Here is a 21,295-nt window from a genome sequence, read left to right as displayed (position 1 = left end):
TGAAATTCAAAAAGGAAAAAATAATCTAAAGTATTACATTTAAAATAGAGATGTTTGTCATAATTCCCAATTAGCTGCACCATTTGTAGTTGATTTTAGCATTGTATTTAATGTGGTTGAACCGCAATTGAAATAACAAAATGTAACTTAGGTATTTGATTACATCCATATTATTTTTTGAATGTAAAAGTTTAAATCAATAAAAATATTATATTATAGTGCGATTCATTCCAAAAGAACTGCAGATGTGCTACTATATCTCCAAGCTGTTTATTTGAAGACTGCCTCTAACTTGACAAACTGAGGGTTTGGTGTATTTATGAACTTGAATTCTACTTAAATTAAATAAGTCAACCTTAAAGACTGTGAATGTCATCATCAAGCTAACTGTATGTCAGTATACAGGTAACATCACTTTTTACAGGTATTACAGTAGAATAAGTATGGGCATGTACATTTTTAGCTACCGGTTAATTAAATGTCCTTTTTTGTGGTGTGCAATTGGTGTGCAATTCTCACCATAGATCAAAGTAAACAACACAATTAATCACATGTGTATAGACACAGTGGTTCTAGAGCTATTGACGTTTTTGTCCTTGATCTGGTGCGACGGAATCTATTGTTAAAGGGCACAATAAAATATGTTTTTAAAAGCACTGAAACGATTTGGAGGAAAACAAATGCGTGGGCACGGATGTAGGATTGGTCTAGAAACGCATGCATTTTATTCCGATTGGAAATCTCGTCTCACTTTTTCGGTATCAACACAACAAGAGGGGTACGTTAAATGTCACCCAAACCGCAAAAGAAAAGGTGTGCATCACTCTCTGTGGTCGTACTGTCAAGAAAATGTGAGTCTTTACTAGCCTCCATAGTCCGTTCAAATGTTATTAGCGCCGAAAAGACGAATATCGAAAACAAAACTAACTTTACCGTGGTAGTTCCTAATATGGGCATAACGAGTGTATAGAATGACGCACGACTACAGTGGTCTGTTAGCGCAATCACAGGTATTAAAGAAACAAAAGCTTCCTAGAGCAGTCCGTGCAACCTAGACTAATCTACGTGTGAGGATAACAAAACAAATTTTGCGAAAATCGGTTAAATAATAAGGAAGGTATGGCCGATGTAATCCTGAGAACTCATCTCTTAATACAAGTGAAATTTGTTCACAAGCGGATCTTGACCGCTCCAACATGGCGGACGCGCAGACGTATCGCCTCAGACAGAGAACAACAGACAACGCGGCACGGTAGGAACCAGAGAAGGCACCAGAGGCACCCTACAAGTTGCATTTTACGTCATCAGTAGGCGCCACCCACATGCCCTTCTTGCTGTCGTCCTGCGCAGCTCGAAACAACGCTTTTCCAAGCGGGAGACTGAGCAGAAGGAGAAATTCACGAAAGAGAAATGGCTCGTTGTCTAACGTTACTAAAGTTTTCTGTTGTGAGTTCCTGTAAGGCAAACACGAGGCTTTTCTCCTACAGCCAGAGGGCTGGAAACCGGATCGTGAGAGCCGCATTCATCGAAGGTAATAATTAATTTGTATGACTGCTAACGGCATGGGACGTTGCACGGGTTACTGTTGACCCAGAATCTTTAAGGTGCTGAACAATATGGGATTTAGCACGCGTGACCTTAAATGTGAGATATGTTATATGTAAATGCTAATACTACTAAATACTAAATGTCTTAAGTTGCAAAAATGTTCATTTTTGAAAAATACAACGCGGCCTCTTAGCCATGGTCCAAGCGGCAGCCAAAGCAGTTAAACAGTGTTGAAAACTGTGTTTGTGAAAGTTTTCACAAATCAGATAATTGCTAAAACAAGTAAAATATCATTGCTATTGCGTTTCTCAGTCAAGCCCTCCAAACATTCAGCTTTTTGATGCCTAAACTGATAATAATAAAGGGTTGAGAGACATTTGTGAAATATTTCACAAATCAGAAAAGTTCATTTGTGTGTGCCGTTATCTTTATGCTTGATCAGTTATTATAGTTACAAGTATTAATGTTCTATATTTGCCCCCAAAAGCTGAACTACTGTATTGTTACACAGGAAAATGGGAGTAGAACTGCGTGAATCACTCAAATATACCAAACTGTGTTCGTGAAAGTTTTCATAAATCAGATAATGGCTAAAATAAGGGAAATTTCATTGCTACTGTTAGTGTACATGACATTTCAGAGTCAAGCTCTCCAAATATTCAGCCTTTTGTTGCCTAAACTGATTAATAAATGACTTCATTTATTCATTAAGTTCATTTGTGTGTGATGTTATCTCTGTACTTGATCAGTTATTTAAATTATATGCATTAATGTTCTATATTTGAAATGCTGAACTTAAAGGGCTGAACTATACTGTATTATTACACATGAAAATGGGAGTAGAACTGCATGAATCACTCAAATATACTGTGTTTGTGAAATTTTTCACAAATCAGGTGATAATCAACATTGCATGATTATTGGTAGTGTATATATATTAAATTGTGTTCCAAGTTAAAACTACATTTTTCAGTTTTTTGTGCTGACAAATAAATAATTTTAGCCTGTTTTCATCTCATTACATGTATATATTCAGTGTTTGGGCAAATGATACAAATATCCAATTCTGTATGCATGGTAATGGAAAAAGATTTGTATAAAACAATAAAATATCCCAAAATCTTTTTGTGAATATTTTCACAAATCAAGTTATATGTATGGGTGCAGTTGCAAGGTTACTGATAATATTTGTATGTGGAATTAAACTTCATAGTCAGATCTTATTCTTAAGGAGAAAGAGCTGTATGGTGCAATCAAACATAGACCAATGATGTTTTTGATCCTGTATCAACTGTAGAGAGGACTGAATTTGTTCGTCAATCTGAAATGCAGCCCTTAATCAGAGTACTAGTGCTAAATTAAGTAACTCAAAGGAAATGTTTGGGTCATGCAGTGCAGAGATAGCCACACCCCCAGTAAGCAGAAACAGTGCTAAGGAATTCTGGGAAGATGTGGGAATAATGCTATGTGGGCTCTAGAATTAATTTTTTGGATATTTTGTAAGTCTTTGAATCTATTTTGCAAAGTGTTGTGATTTTTGTTCTTAATATTTATTCAGAGAGCTGGAAAACTGGTCAAGACTATTTGCAATTTAAGGCGCAATATGTGCATGTTCTTGTTCTGTTTCTGTAAGTTTCAGCCTCAGGCCTTCTGCCCTTACATTGTCTGATGTAAACTACACACTAAAATGACCACAGCTCAGTCTCACTGGGCATGGAGAATTCAAACTGGCTCTGGCTGTCCACAGTTCCATGCATATCAGTCCGATTGAAAGCATGTTTTCATGTCATGTCTTGATTTTTGCACCAAATTATGTAGAGTAGAATCAATAAGAGTATCGATAAGTATTGATATTGATATTAGTATCAGTAAAATCCTAATGATGCCCATCTCTACTCACCTCCGTGAAGCTGGCCCCCCATGTGGTCAGAAATGGAAAAAAAAAAACGCATATTCATTTGTGCTGGTTTGTGCCATACGAATCATGTTTTGTGCTGGCAGCGTTTTCGAGAAATTAAGAATTATATTTTATTACATTTTTAGTTTTAGTATTATATGTATTGTCTATATAGTAACAAGTAACAAACTGTAAACCTTAGTAACATACCCAGCCATCACCATGTCTTGAGATGTCTTAAGACATGTCTAAAGACACATTATGAAGATGTCTTAGGACATCTTGAGGCATGTCTTAAGACATGAAGACATGTCTTTAAGACGTGTCTATAGACACGAATCTTAAGATGTCTTGGCAATAATAACATCTCAAGACGTCTCAAGATGTAGGATGCATAATACATATTTTTAAATTTTACCTACATTTTTTTAAATAAATCTTTTACTTTTAAATATTTTAAGGGTATTTTAAAATGTAACATTATTTATAGCTAAAATTATAGTAATTATTTTTTTTTCATTATTTAATTTTTTTGTTCTATGTAGGATGCATAATGGTATCATTTATTTTAATATATTGCATATCATTTTATAAACATATAAACATTACATACATTAGTACATAATACATTTATACTTTCAGAACAAATTTAACAACAAAAGTATATAAATAATAATAATAATATTTATAGGCACATGGTTCCCAGTCTGTAACTTTCTCTGCAATAAGCCATTTTATATGAAACCACTAAATGACTTTGTTTACATCGCAAGTACAGAATCAAGTGTACAAAAACGTGGAATTCCCCTTTAAATGTTTCTGTTGCATTAGAAAAGCTTATGGAATCAGTGATATTTACAGTTTTGTGAGTTTCCATGCCTTCACATGTGTAGTATGAGGGAAGACTCTTATGCAACTATTTTGTATACAGCGTTGCTGCAAAATTTAATTTACTCTGCAATCCAAAGCATAGCCCATGAAAAAGCACCCACATAGCTTTCAAAAAATATAATTACAGTTATTGTTTATTGTTTTTACAACTGTGTATATGCACAGTACAATAGCGTCATCACACTTGATATGTTCTACAGACAGAGAAAAACATGTTAACTGACTTTGTGTAGAAATTTGAAATATACTGCAATAAATACACAGTTCCGACCAATGAATCTGATTTTAAGGTCTGCTGTTATTCCGTATATAAGTTATGCTGAGGTTATTAACAATATAGTACTATGAACAATTATAAATGATAGGAAACAATTTTAAGACAAATTAATATGGACTAAAAAGAAAAACTGACCAACAGAGTAATACAGAGGTCTGAACCCCAGCAGCACTCCTAACATACCTGAGCCAGATAATGATCAGCTGTCAAACAATTAATACCAGACTCAGATGTGCTGGTAGCTGGAATAGAGTCAAGCTGTGGACATATGTGGACACAGGAAACAGGACACAGATAACTCAGTGTGCATATGTCCATGCCGTAATGCCTGAACACTAACATTACTGATATCACACTGCTAATGTTACCGATCTCTCCTTTTAGAGTTAAATCCGTGATGAGTGAGAGAACTGTCAGATTCACAGCCCATCGCTTCTTCCTCTGTTTTTTCTCAGTGTTGGTCTTCTTTGTCAGAGATATGAGGAAAATGCATCTGTTAAAAAATCAATTTTAAGACAATAAATTTGAAATTACTTTTGGATCTGCATACACAAGCAGGCTGAATTTAAAGGGGACCTGTTATGCTAATTTCCAATGTTCATAAATTTATTTTTGGGGTCGACTATAATACATTTACATGCTTCAGTGTTCCAGAAACACATTATTTTTCTCATACTGTAATTGTTTACTCACCCTCTGTCTGAAACGCTCTGTTAGAGCTCCAGTGTCTTTAAGCCCCTCCTTCCTGATGAGCCCAGTATGCTCAGATTAGTTAGCTCGCTCACTTGCTCTGACTGATCAAGCGCCAGAGCGGTTCCGCCAATACACGGGCTCCGATAGATGCGTTGCGTTGTGTGAGGGCGTACCAAGCTCGCTGGTAGGTGGGCAATAAGGATTGTGTTATGGGATTACATCATCTTGTAACAAAGGAAAAGGGCTGGGGAACTCCAGCCCTCAGGCAGCTGAGAAAAGTGGTTTCTGTGGGAAAGAGTTTCTCCCTCTGGCATATACTTTCAGCTTTGTATCTTACACGCACAAAAAGCTACATAACACAGTAAATAAAAGGGAAAGCATTATATATTCCCTTTATAAGTAGAATATAATGTACAGTATACATACTTTTACTCATCTAAAATCAACTCAGGCATTTAGTACACAAAGAAATGTGACAAGGCTTTAAATAATACCTATGCATGAACTCCAGCGTGGCACCCAGCTCACACGCATAGCTGATGTTCAGACAATGATGTTCAGTGTAATGAAAGAAGCATCAGGATGAGGCCACTTGTGTAAGAGCACAGTTGAGTGTTGAGAATGATATGGACTGCCACCATACTGGATGAGGCCCAAAGAGAGGATGTTCCTTGGGAAGGATTGAAAACAACAAAGTTGATTAGATAATTCACAATTCTATTGTTTTCATCCTCTAACATGCCAAAGTCAACACGTGACAGAAATGATCATTTGCTGTTGAGGCAGGTGTGAGCTTAGTACTGATATCTGTATCTGTTAAAAGCTGTGTTAAAGGAGAATTACATGATTTTTAAGCACAATTTCATCATTAAGATGCAAAAAAATAGTTTGATACAAAATGTTCCACTGTGGAAAAACTTACAGAGTCAGAGTTGTTCATAGTGGCAGTGACAAGAACCAGACGTTTGAAGAGTTCAATGCCTCTAATCTCTCTCACAGAGAACTATTACATGAAATGATTATTAATAAGAGCTGAACTCTATTAGATCATGTTTACCACATGCTTTATGCTATAAATTGTAGCGCTCTGAGACTTGCAGTATTACACATTAAAGCACTGTGAAGAAGTAAATTCATAAATATTGATACAGTGTTGGTGATATTGCCATATCGATATTTTGAACACAGCTGTAATGGCAAATAACATATTAATAAATTGAATGAATAAAGTGCAGATATTTGAGTACTCTAACCCAGCTTTACCTAAACATTCTGCTCTTCTGTATTACCATAAATACTTCATGAATTATATTTGTTTGAAATACCCACCAAATCTAAACATCTGTCTGACATTCTTATAGTTTCATTTAAAAAATTAAAACTTGAGTCTCACCAGTTGCTCAGCTTCAGATGATTTCTGATGAGAAACATCTAAAACAAAACAGACACATGAGGTAAATGCAGCAAAACAACAACAGTAAGGCATAACAATGAAAAACACAAAACAAACTGGCCATTATATATTACTAATAAATGTAGCCGAGTAAAACATAGATTATTAATCTAAAGCACAGATAATACATTTTAAAAATACTCTAGAAAGTACAAATCCACCAAGACGTTACTAGAGTAAATGTAACTGAGCAAATTAAAATCATTACTACCCTCTCTGAACTACACAGACTGACGGACTATGTTCAGTTTCATTGTTGTATTGTTCAGTGTGCTGACCCTGCTGCACTGTGATCAGTGTGCTGACCCTGCTGCACTGTTGATCAGTGTGCTGACCCTGCTGCACTGTTGATCAGTGTGCTGACCCTGCTGCACTGTTGATCAGTGTGCTGACCCTGCTGCAGTGTTGTTCAGTGTGCTGACCCTGCTGCACTGTGATCAGTGTGCTGACCCTGCTGCACTGTGATCAGTGTGCTGACCCTGCTGCACTGTTGATCAGTGTGCTGACCCTGCTGCAGTGTTGTTCAGTGTGCTGACCCTGCTGCACTGTGATCAGTGTGCTGACCCTGCTGCACTGTGATCAGTGTGCTGACCCTGCTGCACTGTTGATCAGTGTGCTGACCCTGCTGCAGTGTTGTTCAGTGTGCTGACCCTGCTGCACTGTGATCAGTGTGCTGACCCTGCTGCACTGTTGATCAGTGTGCTGACTCTGCTGCACTGTGATCAGTGTGCTGACCCTGCTGCACTGTGATTACATTTACATTTACATTTACATCATTTAGCAGACGCTCTTATCCAGAGCGACTTACAAAAAGTGCTTTGTCTATCCAGAGAAAGAATCTTTGCTAGCTACCAATAGGTTAGAGAGAAAGACAGTCCTAAACTTAGATACTGCTAGAATCAGAAGGTCATTGACACCTAGTGAAAAGGGACAGAGTTAAACACAGAACAGTGCAATACAATACATAAGTGCTGTACAATACATTACAATCAATACTTAATTTAGTGCTCATTTAAGTGCTGAATAAACAGGTGTGTCTTCAGTCTGCGTTTGAAGACAGCGAGAGACTCTGCTGTACGGACAACCAGTGGGAGTTCGTTCCAACACCTGGGTGCCAGCACAGAGAACAGTCTAGATGTTTGCCTTCCGCGCGCTTTGAAGGATGGTGGGTCAAGCCGAGCTGTACTCGAAGCTCGAAGGGCTCGTGGTACAGTTCGAGATTTGACCATTGCCATCAAGTAGGGAGGGGCTGGTCCATTTTTGGCTTTGTAGGCAAGCACAAGGGTTTTAAATCTGATGCGTGCAGCTACAGGAAGCCAGTGAAGGGAGCGCAGCAGTGGGGTGACATGGCTGAACTTTGGGAGATTGAAGATGAGTCTTGCTGCTGCATTCTGGATGAGTTGCAGAGGCCTGATGGCCTGCATCGGAAGACCAGCCAAGAGCAAGTTGCAGTAGTCAAGCCTTGAGATGACAAGAGACTGCACTAGCACCTGGGTGGCCTCTCGAGAGAGAAAGGGTCGGATCCTCCGGATGTTGAACAGGAGAAATCTGCATGACCGAGTTAGGTTCGCAATGTGAGTCGAGAACGATAACTGGCCATCCAGAACCACACCAAGACTTCTTGCCTCTGCTGACGGGACAATCGGAGAGTTCTCGAATGAGATGGCAAGATCATGATGAGGACCTGTAGTTGCAGGGATGAATAGCAGCTCAGTCTTGCTAGGATTGAGCTTCAGGTGGTGAGCTGCCATCCATGAAGAGATGTCAGACAGACATGCCGAGATCCGACTTGAAACCTGTGTGTCAGAGGGTGAGAAAGAAAGCATTAGTTGAGTGTCATCAGCATAACAGTGATAAGAGAAGCCATGAGATGATATTACATTGCCAAGAGAGCTAGTGTAAAGAGAAAAGAGAAGAGGACCTAGCACCGAGCCTTGTGGGACACCAGTGGAGAGCCTGCATGGAGAGGATGTGGACCCTCTCCATGTTACCTGATAAGAGCGATCCTCCAGATAGGACTTGAACCATTTCCACGCAGAGCCAGTGATTCCAAGGTTGGAGAGGACGTCCAGAAGGATTGTGTGGTTGACCGTGTCAAAAGCTGCTGAGAGGTCAAGAAGAATCAGGACAGATGACATACTGGCTGATCTTGCTGACTGGAGCTTCTCTGTCACTGCTATAAGAGCAGTTTCTGTTGAGTGCGCTGGTTTGAAGCCAGACTGGTTGGGGTCCTGGAGCTGGTTCTGCGTGAGAAAGAGAGACAGTTGATTATAGACTGCACGTTCAAGAATTTTTGAAAGGAAAGAAAGGAGTGATACCGGTCTGTAGTTGTTGACATTAGAGCTGTCAAGCGTGGGCTTCTTCAGGATGGGAAGTACTCTTGCGGTCTTCAAAGTTGATGGTACTTCACCTGATGACAAGGACTTGTTAATGAGAAAAGTGATGAAGGGCAGTAGATCCTTGGAGATTGACTGGAACAGTGTGGATGGAATGGGATCCAGTGGGCAGGTGGTTGGGTTACTGGATTTGATCAGTTGAAGGACAGCGTCTGTGGAAAGAGAAGAAAAACAGTTTAAGGGATTGAGAGCGAGAGAGTGAGGTCTAGTGAAAGGAGTGGGGACAGAGGGAAAAGACTGGCGGATTCTATCAACCTTCTCCTCAAAGAAGGTGACAAAATCCTCAGGAGTGAGAGAAGAGGGTGGAGGGGGAGGAGGAGGGTTGAGGAGAGAGGAGAAAATGCTGAAGAGCTTGCGTGGATCAGATGCTGATGCTTCCAGTTTCCCTCTGTAGAAGGATGACTTTGCAGCAGTAACTTCGAGTGAGAACTTGGAAAGTAGAGATCGGTAGGAGTGAAGATCCGAGTCGAGCTGGGATTTCCGCCACCTTCTCTCAGCCTTCCTTAGTTCTTGCCGGTTGCTGCGCAGGACACCTGTCAGCCAGGGGGCAGGTGGGGAAGATCTTGCTGGCCTGGAGGAGAAAGGACACAGAACATTAATTGCAGATGAGAGTGATGAAAGGAAAGCATCTGTAGCTGTGTCCAGTGAGAGAGAAGAAAATGAATCAGGATGGGGAAGAGTGGTCAGGATAGCTGAGACGAAAGAGGAGGGAGGAGTGGAGTGCAGGTTGCGTCGAGAGGAGGAGCGTGAAGGAGTGGGATGGACAGGAGCAGCAGGTAGGAGAAGTGAGAAAGATAGGAAGTGGTGATCAGAGCAGTGAAGGGGAGTTACTGTCACATCCAGCGCGGAGGTAGGTCTGGTGAATATCAGGTCCAAAGCGTTGCCTGCTCTGTGCGTCGGAGGAGTCTGGTTGAGGGAGAGGTCGAAGGAGGACAGCAGTGGTAACAGGCAGAAAGATAGGAAGTGGTGATCAGAGCAGTGAAGGGGAGTTACTGTCACATCCAGCGCGGAGGTAGGTCTGGTGAATATCAGGTCCAAAGCGTTGCCTGCTCTGTGCGTCGGAGGAGTCTGGTTGAGGGAGAGGTCGAAGGATGACAGCAGTGGTAACAGGCAGGATGACTGCAGTTTGTCCGATGGCAGGTTGAAGTCACCCAAGAGTATGAGTGGGGTTCCATCAATGGGGAAGAGACTCAGAAGAGTGTCTAACTCGTCAACAAAGTAGCCTAGAGGAGAAGGAGGACGATAAAGGACAATGATGTGAAGTTTAGTGGGGAAGGATACAGTGACAGCATGGTACTCAAAAGAGGAAATTGAAAGATGAGAAAAAGCAAGTGGAGTGAAACGCCACTTTTTGGGTAAAAGCAAACCTGTGCCACCATCAGTGTGCTGATCAGTGTGCTGACCCTGTGATCAGTGTGCTGACCCTGTGATCAGTGTGCTGACCCTGCTGCACTGTTGATCAGTGTGCTGACCCTGCTGCAGTGTTGTTCAGTGTGCTGACCCTGCTGCAGTGTTGTTCAGTGTGCTGACCCTGCTGCACTGTGATCAGTGTGCTGACCCTGCTGCACTGTGATCAGTCTTAGGTTTATTTCTGAGGCAGTCTTTCATTTGGAGCGCGTGCTAAGCGAGATCTGACGCAGCCGCGAGGCGTAAACAGACATGCCGCTTAGCCGCTAGCTAGCTAACTAGCTACATACGCTAACCTACCGCTGGTGTCTTCACTCGGCAGATCAACCCAGAAATACAGAAATAAAAGTTTACTCCAGCTGACTGTTAGAGAGGCTGCTCATCTCATTTTGTCACTACTCACCTTTTAAAAGCAGAGTCTGGCTGATGCAGTCGTGACTCCAGTCGGTCCAGTCAGTTAACTTTGTCAGCTACGCAGCTGAAACTCCTCGTTTGTGGAGCTGAAAGCGTCACCCGGCAGGTGGCGCTGTCTCAGTAAGGAGTGTAAGAGAGTCTTATCGAGGTTTAACACTCGCTAAAAAGACTCGATAAACTGCCCGCGGTAGCGACCTGAGAGACCCGCTCACTGTGAACGGCTGTAACGGTCACGCTCGGCTTTAAACGGAGGAACGGCGGAGAGCGCTCGCGCTTCAAAACCGAACGTCCAAGCGGCGGAGTCTCGCGCTCTGATTGGTCTAAACTCCCGCCAGTCTTTTGTTTGACCTCCCATAGAGCTTTTTTCCGGTTCGCGCCTCTCTGTACTGAATGAACTGTGCTGTTGTTGTTTTTTTTGTTTGTTTGTTTGTTTTTTTAATCTAGACACAGAATACAAAACTGCAAACCCTTGAAATACATAAGACAGCTGTACAGCATTATTATACAGCATCACTGGAGGCCATGTCTTAATATATTAAAGTCAAAGTATGAAGTTGGACATTTAAACAAAAATCTGTTTATTATGTAATTTTACGTGGTGAAACAATACAGGTCTTTATATTACTACTCAAATACATTTGTTTATTATTGTTCATGTTTTCCAAATACTGGAGATAATAATTTTGAAAGTTATACAAATTAAAAGTCTAACTTTGGGCAGCCCTGATCTGCTTAAGAAAATAAACAGAAGTGTACATGATGAAGAGAGTGAACCAGGTGCTTTTTCTGCATTAAGTTTTGGTGGTATGAGATCTCTAAAGTACTCAGGTTAGCTGTTAAGTACATTTACTTCCTATTAGCTCAAAGTTGTTTTATCTTGGTTCCTAGCTTGTTGTCTCTGGTTACAGTTGTACATTTGAAAATAGATCAATGTTGTTTTAATCATAGCATGTTTTCTGCAAATGAGCAAAAGGCTGTGACTGACTGTGATTATCTCCTTTGGTAAATGTTACAAATTAAAAGTTATTCTACCATGAACTTCAGTGATATAAGGAAATGAGTTTAAACATTTTAAGGTAAGGTAAATGGTTTAAGAATTGTACAAAAGTACAGCAAGTAAAACCTTAGTGAATGTTCTTTTAGTAATATCACACAAAAACCATAAGATTACAGCAGGCTGTTTCTTGAGGACATACTTATATTCTCTCTTATATAGTTATGTTCTCATTATATTGTACATTAGGCAGTGCTGTGGTAATCCTCAGTAGTAATTTTCAGTTTGGCAGTACCACAGGAATACCACACTCATACCACAGGACCTTATGTAATGGACCACTCTTTGGTCTCAACTGAACTGTCTTAAGACACAACATCTCTATGTCTTAAGACAAAGTGATGTCTTAAGTCGTGCCTCGTCTTCAAGACACACAAAATAATTACTTCTTTGTCTTAAGACGTTAACTTTCATGTCTCAAGACAAAGACAGTGTCTTCACTCATACGTCTTAAGACGTTCTTGAGATGTCTTGGCATAAAAAAATGTCTCAAGACATCTTATAAATACTGTCAAGACATCTTAAGACACAGTGACAGCTGAGTATGAAGTAATTAACAAGGTTAATTACTTGCTTGTTAATTCTCTTCTTGTTACTTTTTTCTTGAGGGCCTTGCTATCCCTTTGCTGCTGTAGCACTGAGAATTTTCCCGTTGTGGGACTAATAAAGGATTATCTTATCTCATCACTCCATCAACGTCTAAATCACACAAAAATTGTCTCATTCCTTTGTGCTATGTTTGTGCTGTTAAAAGAAATGGTTGTGTTGTTTTAATTCTCGAGTTAATTCTCGTCACAAGTGACGTCACTCAGCCCCCATCAACATCCAAATCGTGCTAAAACGGTCTCATTCGTTTGTGCTGGTTTGTGCTGCTAAAATAAACGTTTGTGCTACGTTAATTTTTAATTAAGTTAGCAAGCAATAAGATTTGATAAGTGATGTCACTCAGCCCCCCATAAGCAGCTACATCACACCAAAACAGTCTCATTCATTTGTGCTGCATTTGTGCTGGTGATGAAGCATTTCAGGTGTCATTTTGTCCCATTCTTCCTGCAAACAAGTTTTAAGGACAGCAAAAATATTGGGTCTTTTGTTGTCACATGTGTTTTGAAATGTGCCGCATGTTCTCTATTGGGGGCAGTTCGGCACTGCAGGCAGGCCAGTTCAGCACCTGCACCCTCTTTTTTCCACAGCCATGGGCGTCCCATCAAAGGATGTCAACCCTTCCTATCTTTCTTTGATGAACATTGTTGGCATTTTTGCCACTTCTGTTTGCTGCTTTTGTACCAAATCATGATAAAAAATCCCATATTGGCTTTGCCTGTTTCAAATCACATCTTTATTTAATTACCTACCTCATTACTAGCCTTAAACTTTTTTTTTTATACTAATGCTGTTTGCTATCTGGTGTCGACCAGAGGAGGATGGGTTCCCCTTTTGAGTCTTGGTTCCTGTCAATGTTTCTTCCTCTTGCTCTTAGGGAGTTTTTCCTTCCTACTGTCGCCATTGGCTTGCTCATGGGGGCTTGGACCCGGATTTTTCTGTAAAGCTGCTTTGTGACAACACCTGTTGTAAAAAGCGCTATATAAATAAACTTGCACTTGACTTTGACTAAACTGCCATGTCCCTTTTTTTGGAAAGTGTTGCAGGCCTGAATGGCAGGAGTGGATGTATATTTACAAATTAAATGAAGTTGACTGGAAAAACAAAAAAAATCTTGTGCTCACACTGTCTGCAATGAAATACAAGTTAAAGTAAATATTAGAAGTCACTGCTTTCTTTTTTTATTTGCATTTTCCTGTAACATCCCAGCTTTTCTGGTTTGAGGTTGTACTTGAATCAATCCGTTTACTGTTGGAGGTTTGATTTCTGCTGCTGCAGCGCAAATGTAGTTTTTTCTGGTCGCTTTTGTTGTCTCAAAAAACTGTCAGTTATAATAGTGCAGCTAAATTAAAGTGATGCTTTTTAAAATAGAAATGGTGAACAGCACACACACACTGACAATTTACCTGCCAAAGTCGAACCTGAACTGACATGCTAAATTCAACAGGTGATCTCTTCTTCATATGCAGTATAATGATGGACAGGTGCCATCACTAAATAGCTTTTACAAAAGTGTATGATGATGAAATTGAACGAATGAACAATAATTATGTTCACTCATATTTCCTGCCCATATATCCACGTATCTTCCCCAAAATTAAATATTTTCATTGGATTAGGAGAGAATTCATGTCAACATGTGTTGCGAGAGAAAAGAGATGTTTCTTCAGAATATCGTGCTACATTTAACATAGAAAAGCAGCAGACGACAGTGCAGACAGGTGCTTTCCTGTTTAAGACAGAGCAGTTTCCATACCAGATACTGCAGGTCAGGATCAGGTCATGATGGATGCCACTTCAGTGAGGAAAATGTGATGTGGTGCCAAATACGTGCCCTCACATTGAGAGAAATTTGATGTTCCTTACAGGTGCCTTTCTGATTAAAAAAAAAAAAACAAAAAACAAACAAAAAAAAAACCTCATGACATGCTCCTCTTAGATGCCCTTTGAAGTTTGAAAACACTTCACAGTCTCACTTACAATGTGCTCTCCAGGGCAAGCTTTCCCAAAGTGAGTGCCATGATGACAGTAGAAGGGTACTGCCAAATACTTTGATAGGGTTTTGAATTTACCTTTTAATCCCTGCTTACCTTCAAAACACACTGTATGGCTGCTAACAGAACTTTTCTGTGTTTTTGCAAGGGGTCGATAAGTTAGGCTAATATCTAGCTAGCATTTTGATGTAACCTCAGCTGCACTGTCCCTTTTTTATTTTTCAGTGTACCCTTTAGATTAGGTTAGATTATGTAAGGTTAATTGTTAAAATGCTGCAAAAGGCATCATAGTTTTTTGCACGCTGGTGTGGCCCAATGTGCCCTTTTTATTTTTTTAGTCCTGTGCTTCAAACAACCGGAGTCTGGGTGTGAGGCGTCTGTATCCTTCTGAAGTCAGTCAGTTATTTATATACTGCTTTAAACAACAGGCGTTGTCACAAAGCTGCTTTAAAGAAAATCCGCGTCCACACCCTACAGAGCAAGTCAAGGGTGACAGTTGCAAAAAACACCCTAAGAGCAAAAGGAAGAAACCTTGAGAGGAACCAAGACTCAAAAGGGGAACGCATCCTCCTCTGGTCAACACTGGATAGCAAAACAATAAAAACAGCAAGAGTAATGTAAATGGAGAACAGGATTTTAAAGTTAATGTGCAGTATTTAAGATAGAGAAAATGAAAGAAAAGAAACCAGCCTCAAGTTGGACAGAAATGTTTAGATGAAGCAATTATAACTAATGACCACTATTACTGCCCTATTATGGTAACAATGAGAAATATAGCCATGAGCGATGATCATATGGGTCCAAGCACTATTAGTCTCCATTAACATCGTAAGTGTTTGAATTAATAATAAACAGTGTCTCACAAGACTCTCTAGATACAAACTTCACATTGCTGCAACCTGTCCTTTGCTTCAGCAAGGACAGCTCAGCTGGGATTTGAACAGAGCACCTTCTGATGGGAAGGGAGATGTTTTCATGTTGAGCCACTAGCAGCCCATGAGGACCCGGCATTTTTTGAGACAATTTATTGATTGACAACAATGAGGAACCAAGCACCATTTTAGGAATTAGTTCCCACCTTTCAGTTATTGCGAATGTTGTGTAATATAATAGAAAATTAATTCACAATTCATCCTCTTTGTTATTCTGCACAAATGTTTCAAATTTAATTATAATCAGACAGTTGTTTATGTATTTGTAGTGCTTTAAGTGAGAATAAGCCAGGTCACATTGATTTGAAAAAAATGTTGCTGCCACACTTTGCTTAAAAGTTATGATGTTTTGAATAATTATGTTTCTTCAGAGTCCACAGATTGTTCTAAGACCGATTTTGAGGTGACTGAAAAAAAAGTCAAGGAGTAGTAAGAAGCCATCACCTTTAAAACTTTTAACAATTGCTGAACAACTGTACCTTTTTTAAAAAGACTTGGATTTGTGAAATTGTCATGCCTGGGAGAAAGCATAACTTTCACAAATGCTCTTTTCCAAAAGATAAATATAGTAAAGTTACTACCTGACTGTAAAATTCAAGATTTACTTTGATTTGGAAAAAAAAAATCAGTTGCAGTTACTGATATGGGTCCCTCTAGTGGCTGGAAAAAACATAACAACTGATTCAGTAATGAAAATGTGTTCAACTTACAGGGTGTGTTGTAAGGTTAAGCAACACATATATTTGCAGGTTGTTAAGGCTCATTAAGATGTATAATTTGAAACAACTGTCATGTCTCTATTATAGTCTTACACAGGAATAATTACATTAGATTTTTGGGAGTACATTGAGCATTGTAAACGCCAACTTAAGCCGATTCAAGCCAAATGTGATACATTTCCTTAGCTGATTATTGTCAATATACAAATCAATTTGGTCACAATCAGAGTAGAACTGGACTGGAGGTGATTCTGAATAAGTTTTAGAGAAGAAGGCAACAGAGAATAAAATCTCCATTGCTTCCAGTTACAATGCAAGTTTGACTAAGATTATAATATCATAATAATAACATTTCAGGCTATATATTGTTTAGTGTTATATTGTGTGTGTGTGTGTGTGTGTGTGTGTACTTTTGTATGTGTGTATACGTATATTTGGTCTTGGTCTTGACTCTGACTCGATGTGTCCTGGTCTCGCTCTTGACTTTGACTTGAATCCAGCAGTCTTGACTACAACACTAAAATGCAGCTTTCAAACTTGTAAGAAATAATGATTTGATAACATTTTTGGCCATACAGAGCTCCAGACAAAAAATAGCTTGAGGCGCCACTGGCTCCTAAAAGAAAAAAAATCAAGCGCCAATACCTTTTTTTAAGTGCCATATAATAATATGCAGAAAAATAAAGCTTTTCCTCAGGTCAGCTCAGTGATTTAAAGGGGAACTCCACCGATTTTTCTGAATAATTACCCTGATAGCAAGAGGATAGTGGGCCACTGTCGGCCTGCTGATGGCAGAGCTGGTGGTCCACTGGTGTTTTGCTCAGCGTTTTCTGGGTGGTCCACCGGTGGTTAAGCAGAGTTCTAGACAAAATTCCACTTACCACTCGTTTTCCACTCACAGTCCAATTTACTGATTTTTCATTCCCTTCTTTCTTTAGTTATACTTTGTAAATTAGTTTAGTAAATAATTTTAATCTAGCACAGTGTCAGCAACAACATTTTCTATTATTATTAATTTTTTTTGTTAGGCCTAGTCATTATTTTATTTCTCTCAGTTGTTTGTAATATTTGCCTAGGTTTATTTTCCAAAATAACAGTCTGTATGCATTTAAAATCTGTCTGGGGAGATTAAAAACTAGTTACTCCTTGAATGCAGGACAGTAATTTGGGTGGTCCGAGGGTCCGAGGGTGGACCAGCAGTGGCAAACAATCAGTGGGGTGCTGACCTTACCAAGCCAGTGGACCGATATATGCTCGCTATCTGGGTAAACGGTTAACATGTCAACAAATTCATTCAGAGTGGTTTGGTATGAAACACTTTGTTCTAGAGAGACTTATAGAGTCCAGATTGTTCACAATGATGATGATAGGAATCAGACATGTGAGGAGTTAAATGTTTCTAAAAGCTTTCTACCAGAAAGGTATTATGTGCAATGGTTATGAATACACTGCCTCATGTCTGAGATATTGTTTTACAGTAACTTTGTGGTAAAGTTTTGGTTTAAATGTATTTAAACCAATTAATTTTAATCCATTTATGGTGGAGAGATACATGATGGGTATTCTAAGGCAAAATAGTCCCCAAAGAATTTTCAGATTTACCACTGTTTTACCATCATCAACGTTGATGGTAAAACAGTGGTGGCTAAATGTTCTATGTTTACACTGAAGGTCAAAATTTAGTGCAGTGTGGTTGCAATAATGAGTAAGCCCCATTATATTTTGGTTGAAACCAACAGAGTCTAAGATAGACAAATTCTTTACTTAGTGGACACTGTGGTTTGTCAAGGTGAATATTAAAATCACTGATAGCTGTTACTTTATTCAAGAACATTATTAAACTTGATAAAGTCATCAAATTCCTGTAAGAACTCAAAATGGGGCCTGTAGATTGTAATTTGTAAAAAATGAATATTTGTAGCTTGATCACTAATGTTAAGAAAAAAATTCAAAAGAAGAGAATTTGTAACCTGCTTTCTGATTTCACTTCTACAATCTTTGCTCTCTTGAGGCCAACAGTGAACCTGTTTCTAGCTGCTCCGAGTGCCGCTCTGTCATCCGATCTGAATGCAGCATCCTGGGCCTGAGCAGGGAACAAACCTCAGAGTTCATCCAGGACTTCTGATTGAGTTATGTGGTGACCTTTCTAGTGATTATTACATCATCCACACAGTTGGTTATATAGCCAGTGACAGACGATGCATAATCATCCAAGTCTGTGTGAGCTCCATGTGTGACAGCATCCTTAAACATACTCCCGTCCAGGCACCTGAGTGGCACAACTGTCTAAGTCATGGCCCTATCATCAGGATCGTGAGTTCGATCACTGGTGATACTACAGCCAACACATGGCCCAGTCAGTGCAACTGAAACCGTCCTATAGTTCAGGCACTGCTCCTTCTGGCCATACTTTGATGATTGTTTTTGTGATGGGCTTCTCTTTTCTGCAGTGGTTAATATGTCGGTATCAATATCACACAGGTGTGATTTGAGAGTCTTAGGTGGGGGTGGGGGAGGGGGACGGCTTTACGTGCTCCCCTTGTGGTGGTGCAAACATGGTCCAGTGTGTTCTCTCCCCTTGTTGGGATGGAAACATAATAGAAGATTGGAAGAATGTTCCTCAAATTTATGTGGTTGAAGTCACCCACAACAATAATGAAACTCTTAGGATGTTTGTAGTTGAATGAGCTGATTTGTGTCAGAGAGCTTCCCTAACGTGTTGTTAGCGATGGCGCTGGATAATGGGGATGGCACTTTATTTTTATGTATTCCATTGGTGCAGAACAGTAGTTACAAATGACAGAAGTATTTGTACACTAGTTTTTGTGCACAAAGATGCACAGTATGCCTCCTCTGGCTTTCCCAGACTATGGCTTTCCCTTATCTCACATTGTGCAGTAATTCTGAGCCTGAGCAAGTTATTGGCATGCGGGTAGATGTTGGCTAAAAATATCGAGGATACTGCCAGTCTGGAGGGGTTTGTTTTTAACATAGCTCGGACTCCATCGTGTCTACCACATTTGTGCTTCTGTTCACATTGTCTCCTGTGCCTTCTCACCCTGGTGAGCTAATCATGTGAGACTGCAATGCGAGGGCTTCTCTAAAAGCTCTGCTCATAGTGAAGGTTGCTGTAAAACATTGCATGTTTCTCCAATTTCTAGTTGTTGCACGATCTTATTTGTTTTTTTCAGTGTGACACATGTTTATGCTCATCTAGTGATTGACTGAACATAGAATACACACGATAAACGTAAGATAAACATGTAGAATAGTTGCATTCTGTCACATTTAGGCACCAGAGTTGAACTGCTATACAATTTAAGGTGGAACAGAAAATTTGTTAGCACAGGAATCTAACTACTACACTGTTTAAAGTGGGATGGAGAATTTAAAAAAGAATCTTGTGAATAGAAAGCCAACTCTAACCTTGTACTAACTCTAACATTTTTAATGTTACTGTGGAATAGCGTGAAAACATACTGATAAACACAGCTGCTGCATAGAACCCAGCAGTCAAACCACACAGTTAACTGAATCATCCAAGTTTCCTAATGTTGAATAACTAAAGTAAAACCAGCAGTTTTATTTTATTTATAAATATGTATAGATGTAATTTTTAGCTAAAGTTGCAGACATAATTTTACCTTCTTTAAATCTGTTCTGTTCGTCTATCCAGAACTGTTGCAGCAGCATGAGTAGCCAACTTTTAACGTAGACACTGTTAAGCTTCCTCATCTCTGAAAAAGAAAACTGCGCCACCAAGGGAACAGACTTGGACTGTGGGCAGGCCAGTCGAGCACACACACTCTGTGTCTACAAAGCCACGCTGTTGTAGCACATGTGGAATGAGGCCTGCCGACAACACAAAAGGTGTTGTCTTGATGGAAGCAGATATCTGTCTAAAATCCCAGTATGTGCCCCCACGTCAATTGTACCTTCACACATATGCAAGTCACCCATGCTGTGGGCACTGATGCACCCCCATACTGTGACAGATGTTGGCGTTTGCACCTTTTGCTGATAAAAGTCTGGATGGTCCCTTTTATGTTTGGCACAGAAAACTAGACATCCATTTTTTTCTGAAAACAAGCTGAAAAATGGGCTATTCAGACTACAGCACATACACTATATTGCCAAAAGTGTTCACTCATCCATCCAATTACTTCCATGGCCACAGGTGTATAAAACCAAGCACCTAGGCATGCAGACTGCTTCTACAAACATTTGTGGAAGAATGGTTTGCTCTCAGGAGCTCAGTGAATTCCAGCGTGGTACCGTGATAGGACGCCACCTGTGCAACAAGTCCAGTTGTGAAATTTCCTCGCTACTAAATATTCCACAGTCAACTGTCAGTGGTATTATAACAAAGTGGAAGCGATTGGGAACGACAGCAACTCAGCCACAAAGTGGTAGGCCACGTAAAATGACAGAGTGGGGTCAGGGGATGCTGAGGCGCATAGTGCGCAGAGGTTGCCAACTTTCTGCAGAGTCAATCGCTACAGACCTCAAAACTACATGTGGCCTTCAGATTAGCTCAAGAACAGTGCGTAGAGAGCTTCATGGAATGGGTTTCCATGGCCAAGCAGCTGCATCCAAGCTTTGCTTCACCAAGCGCAATGCAAAGCATTGAATGCTGTGGTGTAAAGCGCCGCCACTGGACTCTAAAGCAGTGGACACGTGTTCTCTGCAGTGACTAATCACGCTTCTCCGTCTGGCAATCCGATGGACGAGTCTGGGTTTGGCAGTTGCCAGGTGAACGGTACTTGTCTGCACTGTGCCAAGTGTAAAGTTTGGTGGAGGGGGATTATGGTGTAGGGTTGTTTTTCAGGAGTTGGGCTTGCCCTCTTAGTTCCAGTGAAAAGAACTTTTAATGCTTTAGCATACCAAGAGATTTTGGACAATTTCATGCTCTCAACTTTGTGTGAACAGTTTGGGGACGGCCCCTTCCTGTTCCAGCATGACTGTGCACCAGTGCACAAGGAGGGTCCATAAAGACATGGATGAGCGAGTTTGGTGT

General features: G+C 40.1%; 1 protein-coding gene across 2 annotated transcripts in view; it reads left to right on the top strand.

Moving 5' to 3' along the window:
- The first annotated feature begins 1,300 nt into the window (after window positions 1-1,300).
- Window positions 1,301-21,295, top strand: part of trap1 (TNF receptor-associated protein 1) — a 68,014-nt gene continuing 48,019 nt past the window's right edge. For both annotated transcript variants that reach the window (XR_005008353.1, XM_036590336.1), the window contains exon 1: window positions 1,301-1,531. Coding sequence is in view for 1 of the 2 variants with exons in the window: in XM_036590336.1 (XP_036446229.1) it covers window positions 1,411-1,531 (121 nt within the window). In the remaining variant the exon portion in view is untranslated. The remainder of the gene's footprint in view (window positions 1,532-21,295) is intronic.

This window comes from Colossoma macropomum, unplaced genomic scaffold, assembly GCF_904425465.1.
Source record: "Colossoma macropomum unplaced genomic scaffold, Colossoma_macropomum, whole genome shotgun sequence".
In the NCBI taxonomy this organism is placed as follows: domain Eukaryota; kingdom Metazoa; phylum Chordata; class Actinopteri; order Characiformes; family Serrasalmidae; genus Colossoma; species Colossoma macropomum.
This window is presented reverse-complemented; position numbering and strand designations above follow the sequence as displayed.